This window comes from Culex pipiens, chromosome 3 (genome assembly GCF_016801865.2).
Source record: "Culex pipiens pallens isolate TS chromosome 3, TS_CPP_V2, whole genome shotgun sequence".
In the NCBI taxonomy this organism is placed as follows: Eukaryota; Metazoa; Arthropoda; class Insecta; order Diptera; family Culicidae; genus Culex; species Culex pipiens.
In genome coordinates, this window is record NC_068939.1 from 114,178,243 (window position 1) to 114,191,001 (window position 12,759).

Sequence of the window (12,759 nt, forward strand, 5' to 3'; positions counted from 1 at the left end):
ACGTCATATACCTAATATGGTCTCTCTGACGAAATTTGAATATCTGATTGCGAGAGAAACGCAAAAAGGCACTCTGTAAATATTTGAGTTTTGTTCTACAATCAAAACGCCACGCGAGCCTACAATTATTAGGAGAATTATTTTGCGTTCGTGCATGAATAATCTCATTGAATAAACATATGCATAAACAATCCACGCAAATCATGTTAAATTAGAAAGGACAGAAAAAATGCAATGAAACTGGGAAAAGTTATAAATGTGTTTACATTTGCTGTGACAAAAAAATCTACAAAGTATTAAAATGATGGCAACGTAAATTTTAAAATCAGTCTTATTATATATAGTTAATCTTATTTTTAACCCAAACACGATTAAATGATGATCTAATAACTGGTCACTACTGTTGATCTTGTGCGAGGGATTTGTTTCCCGTCTCCGTGCCTTCCGAGTGACAACGTTAGTGGAAGGACTTATCTAAGTGATAAGAAGAAAACAAGAAGGGGGGAATTTTAATTTATAATTTTATTTCACTTTCTGTTTGTTTCAGCATTTTTAAATAATTTTAGTAAATTTTGAAATAAATCCACCTCTAAAGGGAACAAAACAAGTTTTTTCTTCTCTCCAACTGCTTGCGCAGCGTACTGGCCGGAACCGTTTGCGAGTGCGTTGCAAACGGAACCAGCGGAATCTGGTCAATTTCCCCGAATAGAGCTAGCAATGTTCTCGTATCGATTACGTCGATCAATTCTCTGGAAGCTGTGTTTAATTGATTACAAAACAAATTGATTTCACGGTAATTAAAAGCTGGCACTTACCGTTTGACAAATGTGGGTTCCAGGAATAGAAAAATCGGTCACTGCATTTCAAACGCTTGAACTCCAAACAAGTTGACTGTGCCACAAGGTTTGGCAGTTGGGATCCTGGTGGAATTTGATTTTCGAAAATTGAAAACAGCAGATCTATGTCCTCGGGTGTTTCGTAATATGCTTTGAGAACTGCGATCAACTGATTGAGGGAGGAAAAATAAATAGAAAATGTATGTAAAGATCGCAACATCGACTACTCACCTGAGGATCAAACATATCGTCCAAATCTTCGAAATAGCTGTAACACTTTCTTGATTTAATTCCATTTAGTTTATCCATGTAATGTTTATAGGAAAGCAATGGGCATGTCCCGGCATCTCTACCTCTCTCCAAATCTAGACATGGCAGGCAGTGACCACGGACTCCGTCTTTCGAGTAGAAAACGTTCATGATCTAAAAATTGGGAGAGTTATTACGTTGCTATAAGATTCTGACTTTAAGAAGCATACACTGTCTGACAATCCCCCTGTTCGTATAGGATCATTCAAAATACCTGCAAGCGCATTAGAGCAAACAAAATTCTCATATTCCTCAAAAAATTCGAACAATGGCTTTTGATAAGCTCTTCCATTCACCACGTAGGTTAAATTCTCAGGAATCCAAATATGCTGGAATCGACCCGGCCCGTTGATGTACGATGAAGACACGACAGACTCCAGCGTTGGATCATACTCGCAGTTGAAATTACATCGCTCATAAAACGATCTGCCAAATAGAACCGGCAACACTTCTTCGTAGACTATACGCTGATAAACGCCGATCGTTAGGGCACGACATTTTTCGACAGCATTCTCCAGCAGATCATGGTGGCCACATGCCATAACCTGATCGACGCAATAGTTGTGAAGTTGCGAGAACAAACCTCCCACGATTAGAAACTGCAGTGCAATGACATGCAATTTAGCTGTCTCCACAGATGCTCCACAGTGTCCCGTCTGCAACTTGCCATGCTTATCAAACTTTCCATCCCCGTACACATGGGACAGATCCAAATAGCTGGTCGCGGAGTTTCGTTTCCTCGAGTAAGTTACCTCGCAAAAATCATTCGCACTCTCGATAGGATTGAAGTTCAAACACTCCACCCCCTGGGGACCGTAATTCGGATCGGACCGTGAAATCGCCAACGGTTCAGTGAGCGCCGATTTGTGCCGACTAACGCCACGGCCATCGGCTCGGCACCCGCGGAGTCCTTCCGTGGCCGTGCGAACCCGTTTCATCACCCGGCCCAGCATGTCTCCGTTGATGAACTCACAGAAAAACACTCCGAACATGTTGAACAGGCCCGGTGGGGGGGCTTCCGCATCCGCGTTGACGTTCAGCGCTGCCTGCACCTGGGCCATTAGCTCGCGATTTTCGGGCAACGCTCTGCCGGATGCACTTCGTCGGTCCTTGCCGATGTAGTCATCGTAGCATGGGGCCATTTCAGATTTTAGGGGACTTCCCGGTTGTCCCCACTCAGCGTGCTGCAGATTGTTGCAAATGCCGTTGTAGGAGCGGTACCTGTGACGAATGTGAAAGTTACTTTTCGATACACGGAGAAAAAAGAGTTCCCAAAATCGTGAACAAGTGTTCATGAAAATAGGAACCACGAACAAAGTGTTCAAATCTCATGGTACGATTTCGAAAAACGTACCATGGAATTTGAACACTTTGTTCGTGGTTCCCATTTTCATGAACGCTTGTTCACGATTTTAGGACCTCTTTTTTCTCCGTGTAAAGCCGTGAAAACTTCATGAAATATGAACATAAGAGAGTGATAATAAATTGTTCAGTTTATTTTGGGATATCAAAGAACTCCCCAAGGACTCAACAAAAACTAAATTTGAACGGTTTTTTCATACAACCATTTTACACCATAATAGAAGGTGACAGAGAGTAGGGGAAATATACCCTTTCTAATCAAACACCTATCTTCGTCATATGAAGAGTTTGATGCTCGATTAAAGCTCCAAAAATACTATTTAGGCTACAAACTTACCAGCAACAGCACCGCCTCAAGTAAGCACGCAAATTTGGCCAAAAAGATCAAATTGAATGCACTTTTGATCATAATTTCTATTTTGCAAGACCATTTCTCATCATTTTGGTGGCACACAGATCCACACGCAAGATGAGAGGTTAACTGCTTAACGAAATCAATATCTTTCCACTTGCGCTAACGTTTTTAAAGCGCTTAAGATATGAAATTGCTTCCAACTACCGGCAACATGTTCTTTTGAACATTAATTAGTCACTCACTTGAAAAATAATCCGGAAACATGTAAATAATTAGCAAGCGCCATAAAAAAAACAAACGCACCAAGTCGTTCGACGTTTGAATTTTGACGACCCATTCCAATCGAAGGCTGAAGAAAACCGAGTGAGAAGCGAAAGGCAAATAAAGAACAAAGGGTGGCCACCAACACCACCAGCAGCGCCTGTTGGAGTGAACCAGTGATGCCAGGAAATTTTCTCTATAAATGCTAATTTTCGTGAGTGTTCGCTTAAAATTTCATCAATTTTGGCAGCACTAATCAGATCTAAAAGAGCGCTGGAAGAAAAAAAAGAACTAAGCTGAAAATAGGAAAATGCATTTGGGAAATATTTTTTTTAAATGCTTGTAAAAAGTATAGCATAACATTGAATAAAAGTGAAAATAAACAGAAATGTTCACAAATGGTTGCTTTACTCGTTGGTGTACTTGGTTTTAGTAAATTACAAGGAGCAATCCAGATTATCCAGCATTATTCAAACAAAGGACCCAAGATATTGACTAGATAACATTTACGACCTTTTGCATTTAATACACGGTGTGTTCCGTATTGAACAAACACTTAAGTTAAAAAAATCGGCATGTCTGATATTGGGCACCATGAAAGAAGGGCTTTTTCCGGACATCTTGCATCAACATATTTCGTCGGTGGGTCTAGAGCCGATTTTATAGGATTATTATTCACTAAAGTCACTTAAAATCGATGGATTCATGGGAATATCTATCAAATTTGTTATGGATGACCAAATTCTTGGATAACTTACAAAAAAATCCGGCAATCCGGATTTTTTTTTGAATGATTAATGTAAGGATTTTGTGGAACTGTTCTGTGTTGGAATAATTTCTGACAAAGAATATAAATAGTTGCTTTTCAATGGAAATTATATTTATAACTAGGCTGATGCAAATATTTTTCGAAATCTCCCACCTTCAAAATAGGCCCAAAAAATCAGGGGGCAAAATACATTTATTCAAAAAAAACTTCAAAATTCATAGCTCGGTCAAATCATTTTTGCCCTAGCTGATGGCATTTGTTTTCTCCTAATTAAATCCAAAAATTTAAAAAATGTTTTTGTGAGAAAATGTTAATTTAAAATCAGCATAAAATTCCTTGCGATATACAGATTTTTGAATATTTACATGCAATTATTGTATGGACTGTAAAATTTGTATGGAGAACTGTATGGACAAACCCACAATGTTTCGAACAGATAAAAAAAATGCCAACAATAACCAAAAGCTGAAATCACAGAGAATTGTTCTTGTATTTCCATTCATTTTTTAAAATTTATTGAACAAATAGTTTTCAAGCTCCCTTATTTTGCTCAATTTTGCTTTGATGCCAGAAGATCATATAACTTACCTGTCTATTTTTTACTTAGTTTTTAAATTTATAAGGCCGCTGCAAATTGTATACCAAGCCCGCTTCAAAATTTTCCAAAAAAGAGAGGGCAAAAAAATATTGACTGCAATTGACATTCCATTGAAAAACTTGTAAAATCGATTGTAAGTTTATCAGAATAAATTGGATAACCATTTTTTATGCATTAAAATCAAATAAAGACTCTTTAATCTTTCAACAAATTTTGAATTTTGGGACCGCAAGGTCGTAACAAAACGCTATAGTTCATGGAAAAAAAAGTATTTTCATAAATTCATTGATATTTTACGAACTTCTGTAAGTAGCTTAATTTTAATGATGTGTAAAGCATTTTGTGATTCTGTTTGAAATTTGAAAATCAGGATTTGGTTTTATAAGCCAAATATTCAAAACAATTTTATATTATTTTATTCATTTAAAGAGTACACAGAAAAGAAAATGATGGTAATATTCATCAGGAAATGGTGACAGATTTTGTGTCAAAAAAAAGTGTAATATACCATCAAAAAATGATGAATTTTCATCAATTTCTGGTGAATATTCATCAGGTTCACATTTCAACACATTTTTAGGTAATATTACTCAAAACTCAGTAAGGTGAGGAAGTCAAAAGAGGTAATATTCAACCTACAAAATTTTCAACATTCCTAAATAAAACTTTTTTTTGCTGTGTAGGTCAGTTTAAACATTGAAAACCAGAAGATAGCAAAATCGTTAATCTGTTTTTAATGGTACCGTCATCAGGAGTGACAGATCCAATGTCACCCCTGATGACGGTACTGAATTTTGTATACTCACGGATAGTTTGGATTACACTTGTAGAACTTTCTCCGTTTACACTGCTCCAACGAAAGAGACTGGTTGACAGAACATCGACCTTCCAAGAAGTTTTTTACAGCACACGTTCCTTGATACGATAACTCTTGCAGGAAAATTTCCGTTGTTCTCGTGTTTTTGACTGCAATCTCCCCGTCACTATCCAATGCCTCGGTGAAAAACATTTCAAAATCAAACTCTCCCTCCTGAATGAGGTGGCATCTATCCTTAGCCTGAGCCGAATTATCCTCAAACTCTATGCTCGCCATGACCTGAGCCGTCCGTTCCAGCTCCGACCAACCGCGAACCCTCGGACACTTGGAATATCCGGCACATCTAACCGGTAGTCCGCACTGTTTCTGGTAGCCATCATATTGCACTGGGAAATCTGGCAACCGCAATTGATCTGCAATTAACACAATAGATAATCACAATTTGCGAACACTTTTGATTTGTAAACGGTACCATTCAGGGCTGCCACCAAAGAAATCACCAATGTAACGAGCAACACTAGCATGTTGTGACTACTACTCCTAATGAACATGTTCTTTCATTAGACTTGTAGGACTGAACTGTGAGGGTTTTGATTGTTTATACAGCAACGAACCATAGTAAACAAAACTTGATAAAAGCATGCAGACCTGTTTTTAAATGGAAAATTGCACGTGCTTAGCTTTATAAACAAATTGTGTGAACTCGATGGAGTAAGTCGTTTTGAAGATAAAAAAAAAATGCGTTGGGACAATTTATAAACACATTCAAAATTAAGTTGAACAATTCGGTTTAGTCGTTATTTTATCTTTGTATCAAAAAGGCTTAGGTTAAAGTAGCTTAATTACTAAATTATTTTTCACTTTTCTTCTTACTCTCTGAAATATTGCCTCTGAAAAGAGTATTCTTATTTGAATTATTTGAATTGCAACACATGTCCAGATTTGCAATAAGGACAAGTGTTTTGAATATTAACACGCGACGCTCACATAGTTTGTTCCGCACACCTGCGTTATGCACAAGTCGTTCGATAAAGCCATTCCAGGAACACCTTTTGAAGCAAGAATCCCACGTATTTTCAATTTGTGCGTAAGGAACTTTATTCATTTATTAGTTAAATCGCAACTGTTGGAATTACAAAAAAAAAAAAGTGTTGCCTTAATCAACATTTCTGGAGTTTTTTTTGAAAAGTAAAAAAAAATGGGTTTTTAAATGTTTCTAACTCAAAGCGTTTTCAAAAAACACCCACTTCGTTTATTGGACCTCTTCAAATAAACCTTAGATTTCAACAATAATATAACACATTTCCATTCCACCTTCTTGGACAACCCCTATAAAACGATAACGGCCAAGGTGTCCGCGCAGTAAAGATCTCTAATGTTTCGTTTGCTTTCTTTTGACAAATTTCCCGCCCATCACATCAAGCTTTCGTCATCCACTTAACCGCCACCAGTCGAAAAATTCCTCAACTGAACCGCAGCTGCCGGGGTCTAACAGAAATACATTATTCATAAAGCAGGTGTGCGGTGTGTTTCGCAAAAATGAATTTAATAAAAAAAATAACTTTTTTCAATTTCAGCAATTGCAGCAGCCGCCATCCCGTTTACGACTTTCGCAAAGCACCAAGTTGAAGGGGGTGTTTTTAATGGCGTTTTTCTGGGGACAAACCCTAGTGTTCTCGATGCTTGATGGTGGAGGCGAACTTATTTGCCGGGACAAAAAATGTCTGGTTCGAGCACACAATAATGCTTATAAAACGGCTAAATGACTACACGTTGTTGATATCTCAAGCAATTTGATTTTTACACTATTACCTTCAAATGGATTCTTCAGGGTATGGACATTACAAAATTATGCTTTGTTCTAAATGGTTGTGTGGAATTGACTAATCGGTCATTGTAAAACCCAACACAAAACAGAAAATATTGTGAGATACATTATGACACAAGATTCTTACTTTAAAAAAATGAATCTTATAACATTGCACGTGACTAGAGGGCGAAGAGCGGGAATTCCCGGGGAAAAAATCCCGGGAAATCGACAATTTTTGGACCTCTCGATTCGAGTTCAAATAACCAATACTTCTCTAATCTTCCTATTCAGAAAGTTAAAATTTATAACTTGTCAAATATTCCAACAATCATAATTGAGAGAAGCCAGAAAAAATGTGTATCGCAAATTTTATTTTAAAGAAACTTAGCAGCAGGGATGGAATAATCGCAAAAAAATCAATTTCGCTTGCGAACTTTCGTCAACCGCGAAAGTGAGAGGAGGCAAATCACGGAAAAGAAAATCGCTCCCGAGCTTCTCCAAGAAAATCAATCAGCTGATGATTTTTTGTGAATTTCCTTGTCAGCACCACTCAAAAATGTTTATTTCACTTTTTTTTACACACATTGCCCATCTACAAAATGTGACAGGTCATATTTCGACGTGTGACGTTACATTTGCTAGTGTAGGAGTGAAAAAGATATTCCGCCGAATAATTAAGATGATGATTTTTTTTAGATTCCTTTTACCGATCTTTCGTGCGCTAAAGAGAAGAGCCATTCTCCCTTCGGATTTTTTCTCTTGATGAACGTCCAATGATTTTTATTTGATGATGATTATTCCATCGCTGCTTAGCAGTTATACCCCAGAAAAGAAAACTAAAGTTTTTCTATATATTTTTATTTATTAGTTCTTAGAGTGAAAAGCATTTTCAAGATAAGTTAAATTTTTTATTACCTCGCTCGAGCATAGCAATCCTCATAATCTAGTTTTTATTTATTTCTAAGTAAGTTAATTTTGCTTTATCAAGGTAAATTTCTTTTATGATGTCAATAAGTCAATTTTTGTTTCGCAGCAACATCAATATTAAATTATATTTTGAAAAAAAAAACTCTTGCATTCTTTGGTCAACTTTGAAAAAACGGATTTGTAAATATTTTTAAATGAATTATTACAGTTGAACTAAAGGAGAAAAAAACAACTTTAAATTGTTGTTTTGATTCGTTACTGCCGATACTGGGAAATTATATATTGAATATTACCTATTTTTACTTCAAATCAAAAAATCAAATCAAATTATTCGTTCTACAGCATTGCCTTGGCGTTCTCGATTGCGAGATTCCTACTCGAAACTAGGTGTCCGAAGGCTTGATTGTTGAGGCAATTGCAAACCTCTTTTTACACCTTAGTTTCCATCCACCCCGGGATTCGACTGAAGACCTTTGGATTGTTAGTCCAACTGTCTATCAGCGACTCCACCGAGACAGGACCCAAGGAGACGACTCCTACGCCTGGACTGAGCTATCGACCTAACCTCTTGGTTAGACAAGGGCCTACATTTACTTCCCCGTCCGACGGAAGGCGTGATCATACAAATCTCGTCTCGAAAAATGCCACCGGGTCTTTATGGGATCGAACCCAGGCCGACTGGGTGAGAGGCAGCCACGCTTACCCCTACACCACGGGTCCCGGTTTTTACTTCACAAAAATCTTATAACAAGTTCATGTAACAAGTTTGTTAACATTTTAAATTACAATATTGAGTCCCAAAAAGCCAAATAAATGATCTAGAATTTGCAGATTCAGAAAAAAAATCAAAAGTTAGAAATAGATCCTCAACAAAATAAGGCTACACCAAAACTGCGGTCGCATGATTGTGATGCATGGCGGCATGAACGTATATCAGAATCTGCATGAAATCTGTCGTCATGCATTTTTTGCGATATAGGGGTATGCCATTTTTACCGACAATTATCGACATTACCGACGGCTGATTGATTGTATTGCAAAAAAAAATTGGTTGTTGATCCGACACGCTACCACCGCGCCATGGACGCTTGATGAATTGAGAGGGACAGAGCACCAACATATTCTTCTCTCTGGAGTGTTGCTCGCGGACGCGCCAGCATTGTATGTGTTGGTGAGAACTGCAGATAGCTGACATGTTACCACGCGGGCAAAAATGAGCTATGAGCTTGCTGCCAAAATTGTTATAAAATGTAACATTTTCTGCAGCAAATCCACTGTTGCAGATTTTGATACACATTTTTCCTTTGGATGTACATTATTTAACATTTCATTGAAAAATTAAAACTGAATTCATTGAATAGAAACAAATTTATTACTTTTCTTTTTAATTATTGGCATAGTTAAAAAAAACTCCCGGGTTACGGGTAATATCAAAATTCTAGATTAAATTTTCAAAACAACCTATCCCTCAAGGGTTTCCTATGCAGATAGGGCCTTTTGAAAATTTAATCGAGAATTCAACTCTCGATACCCGGGAAATTTTTCGGACGAAAGAACATTTCGTTGCACTTGCAATTTCAATCATGAAATTGATTGTACCGAACAGGTTCATCACGAACACAATGGTAGAACCAATCCCGGTGATGACCATCGAATCGCTCTCTATCCCAAAATCAACAACCCAGCACGTGCTTTCATATGAAAGGTGATTTCATAACGCTGTTGCCACCGTGCTGCAACACTCTTCAGATTGTGCTGTGTGTTTGGCCACAAAAGAGCCTATTTACCTGGTCAGTTTAGCAGCCGGCCACTACTACGTGATTGGCAGAGAGCTAGAGCCAACTGGCCTGGTACACAATAAACAGGTGAGAAGTAATCTGGAGCGAAGAAATCACCTCACGTTCTAAATATCTTTTCATTCGTGGGAAGGTTTTGAACTAAGAAGCATGCATTACTTGCAGTAAAACCCATTGGAACACTTGTGTGCGACAGTTTAGTAAAAATATAAAAATAAAAACCTTTAAGCCAAACATTATTAATTGCTCCAAAATGGTATCATTCATATTACATCGAGCCCGGTTGTTGCAAGTAACTCATCGTCAATATTTTTATTTATGGTGTTACATACGTCGCAGTTACAGCTGGTGCACGCGTAACAACATTGATAGGGTACAGGCAACATGGCTTGTTTTTTGCTTAAATTTCATTTGGATGGATTTATATTCCATTTTATTTGCTGCGGAATTTCGAATTGATTTATGAGCTGATGGACACACACATTCTCCATTTAGGAAGAATACAACGCATATTCATTGCATGCACAACAACAACAGCGAAAAAAACGCGCAGTAGGCGTTTTTTTTCAAACGCGGCGAATAAAACAAATTTGAATTCAAATTAAGGTATTTCGCGTTATTTTTATTGTCCGGCACTTGGCCATTTGTTCCGTTCGATTGGCCGCGGCGTCGTCACCGAGAACATCGAGTGCGTTTTCGATTTGGATGTCAATTTACTGTTCTAACCATTCCCAAGCGACAATGAATCCTGATTCGCTGGTCAAATTCTCACTCACATATGAGTTTTTTACAAGGCCCTATGAACTTGTTGTGATCCAATTTTCATGTATATCTGTGATTGATTCGTATTTTGAATTACAAAAAGACAAAAGGTCAAAAGTGGACAAAATTTCGAATGGTAGAAACGTTGAAAAAACAATTAGTGAAAATGGACATAAGAAGTATTGTTTTTAATATTTTTGTTGCTTTTCCATTATTTTCTGACAAAAGCAGTTCTTCATATGCTTTTCTGATAATTTGTCCGAATTCAATTATTTTATGTGAAATTTTTACTTTTTTAAACCAATATGTTCTTCATTATTTTTTTTTATGTTCACAAAAGGATTAAAATTAAAAAAAAAAGTTTTTGGATGACTCCTAAAACCATTTAAAAAAAATAGTGAGAATTCCTTTTCCATTTTTAATAAGCAAACAGAGTAGAGTGGTTCAAATCAAAGGTCCTGATTGCTCCAAAAAGACTCAGTCACTCGCGAGCACTGCTTGTTTGTCACTTCCACACCAATAGCTACTGAACACTCTCTCTTTGCTCTCCCTCTCACTCCAATCGGGTAGTACAGCGAATGTTTCAGAGGGACCGATTTCGTTATGTCGCTCAAAGCTGACGGAAAATAGTTCAGTCATCCCTCATATTCGGAACAGTTTACAGATCGGCCAATGTTCAAAAAACCATACCAAATCGATAATTAAACTTAATGCTTCGCTTTTACCTTCGTTTGAAAGCATTTCTTGCGATCTTTCGAATGCTGTATCGGACAACTATAAATTTTAACTTTTATATTAAGATTTTGAAGAAAAACTTTGACCCTTATAATCCACAAATTCGGAACACTTTTTTCTTACGGATGTAAACAAACTTTGGATCTCTCCATGAGTACACATTTTTTACCAAATAATGACTTCACACACTGGAACCAATGAAACTCAAGCTTAGTGATGCTTTATCCATGGTCTGATAACTTTTTTGTGAAAATATCAGTTAAATTCAGGTGTTCCACAATTGTGGGAGGCACAATAACATCCCACAATCATGGAACAGGAAATTTGGAGGCAGTGTTTTGCTACTGAGGATCGAATAGTCTTGAAATGAAGTTTTTTGTTCAAAAAGTACTACTTTTACTAGTGAAACAGCAAGAGAATGTCCAAATAAAGGTCCTAAAAATAGTAGGGTGGAGAGAAAAGCTGCATTTGGCATGCTATTGACAAATTATCACAAAAGTGTTCCGAATTTGTGGGTGTTCCGAATATGTGGGATGACTGTAAAAGGCTTTGCAAAGACACATTAGACATTTCCACTATGTCAAATTCTAATTGACGGCAAACTGTGGTAGTGCAGGCCAAATGAGCACCGTTCTAGTATTATTTTGGCTCTCTCTTTTCTGAGCATATTCGTATGTGACTCGGGCTGACGGACGGAGCAGGAAAAAACATTCACGAAGTATTTGTTTCGCTGAGTGAAGCGATTGAGCTGGCCCCCAGGGTGTCGTGTTCGCTCGCGAATGGTTGCGCCCTCCAGTTGGCAAAGATTCGTTCGGCGATGACTAATGAGTGAGTGATTTTTGATCTTTGAACTCAAAATCAGGACCCTTGGTTCAAATTTGAATTGTCTAAATATGTCCAGATTTATTCACAAGATTGATCAAGATCAATCAAGATATTTTTTGATAAAACTCGATAACAAAGTTGATGTTTTCTAAGCCGGTAACATTTGTTTTGATCTATCATACAAATTTCAGCATTTTTACAAATTTCAGCACTTTTGTGTGAATCAATCTGACCCCCAGACCCAATAAAACCCCTGATGACGGTAGCTTTAATTTGATTGTATTAGCAAAATACTTTCTGGATTCGTACAGCATTTAGCTGATTTGGCAATAGATTCCAGTGTTATTAGAGAGCAAAAATTATGCTTCTTCGAATTAAAAATTTACAGGTGCACAGTAAAAACTAACAGCATTCGATGTATTTGTGCTTTATTGTACTTAGCTTGCTGGGATTCCAATCTAGTTTGCATAAGAGAGCACAGAGCCAATGATATGATGATTCTTTTATGTTTGTAATAGAAGCTATTTGATAAAAATATATAGATAAGATACTTAAATTTATATATTGTTTTGCACAACATTATTTAGAATATAAATA

At 37.2% G+C, this 12,759-nt stretch overlaps 1 protein-coding gene across 1 annotated transcript; it reads right to left on the reverse strand.

Annotated features, from left to right (window-relative positions):
* Positions 1–525: 525 nt before the first annotated feature.
* Positions 526–5,830, reverse strand: LOC120414021 (chorion peroxidase-like). Its single transcript, XM_039575038.2, has 5 exons — positions 5,297–5,830; positions 1,316–2,366; positions 1,068–1,259; positions 816–1,005; positions 526–756 (listed from the first exon to the last, which is right to left on the reverse strand). Exons 1-5 carry the CDS (start codon positions 5,581–5,583, stop codon positions 590–592), a joined length of 1,887 nt encoding a protein of 628 aa, XP_039430972.2. The 5' UTR covers positions 5,584–5,830; the 3' UTR covers positions 526–589.
* Positions 5,831–12,759: the final 6,929 nt, after the last annotated feature.

Coding starts and splice junctions, on each gene's coding strand:
- LOC120414021 (XM_039575038.2), bottom strand. CDS start 5,583: ATGGCGAGCATAGAGTTTGAGGATAATTCGGCTCAGGCTAAGGATAGA. Junction 2,367..5,296: donor AAGTGTAATCCAAACTATCC/GTGAGTATACAA, acceptor CATTCGTCACAG/GTACCGCTCCTACAACGGCA. Junction 1,260..1,315: donor CAGGGGGATTGTCAGACAGT/GTATGCTTCTTA, acceptor CCCAATTTTTAG/ATCATGAACGTTTTCTACTC.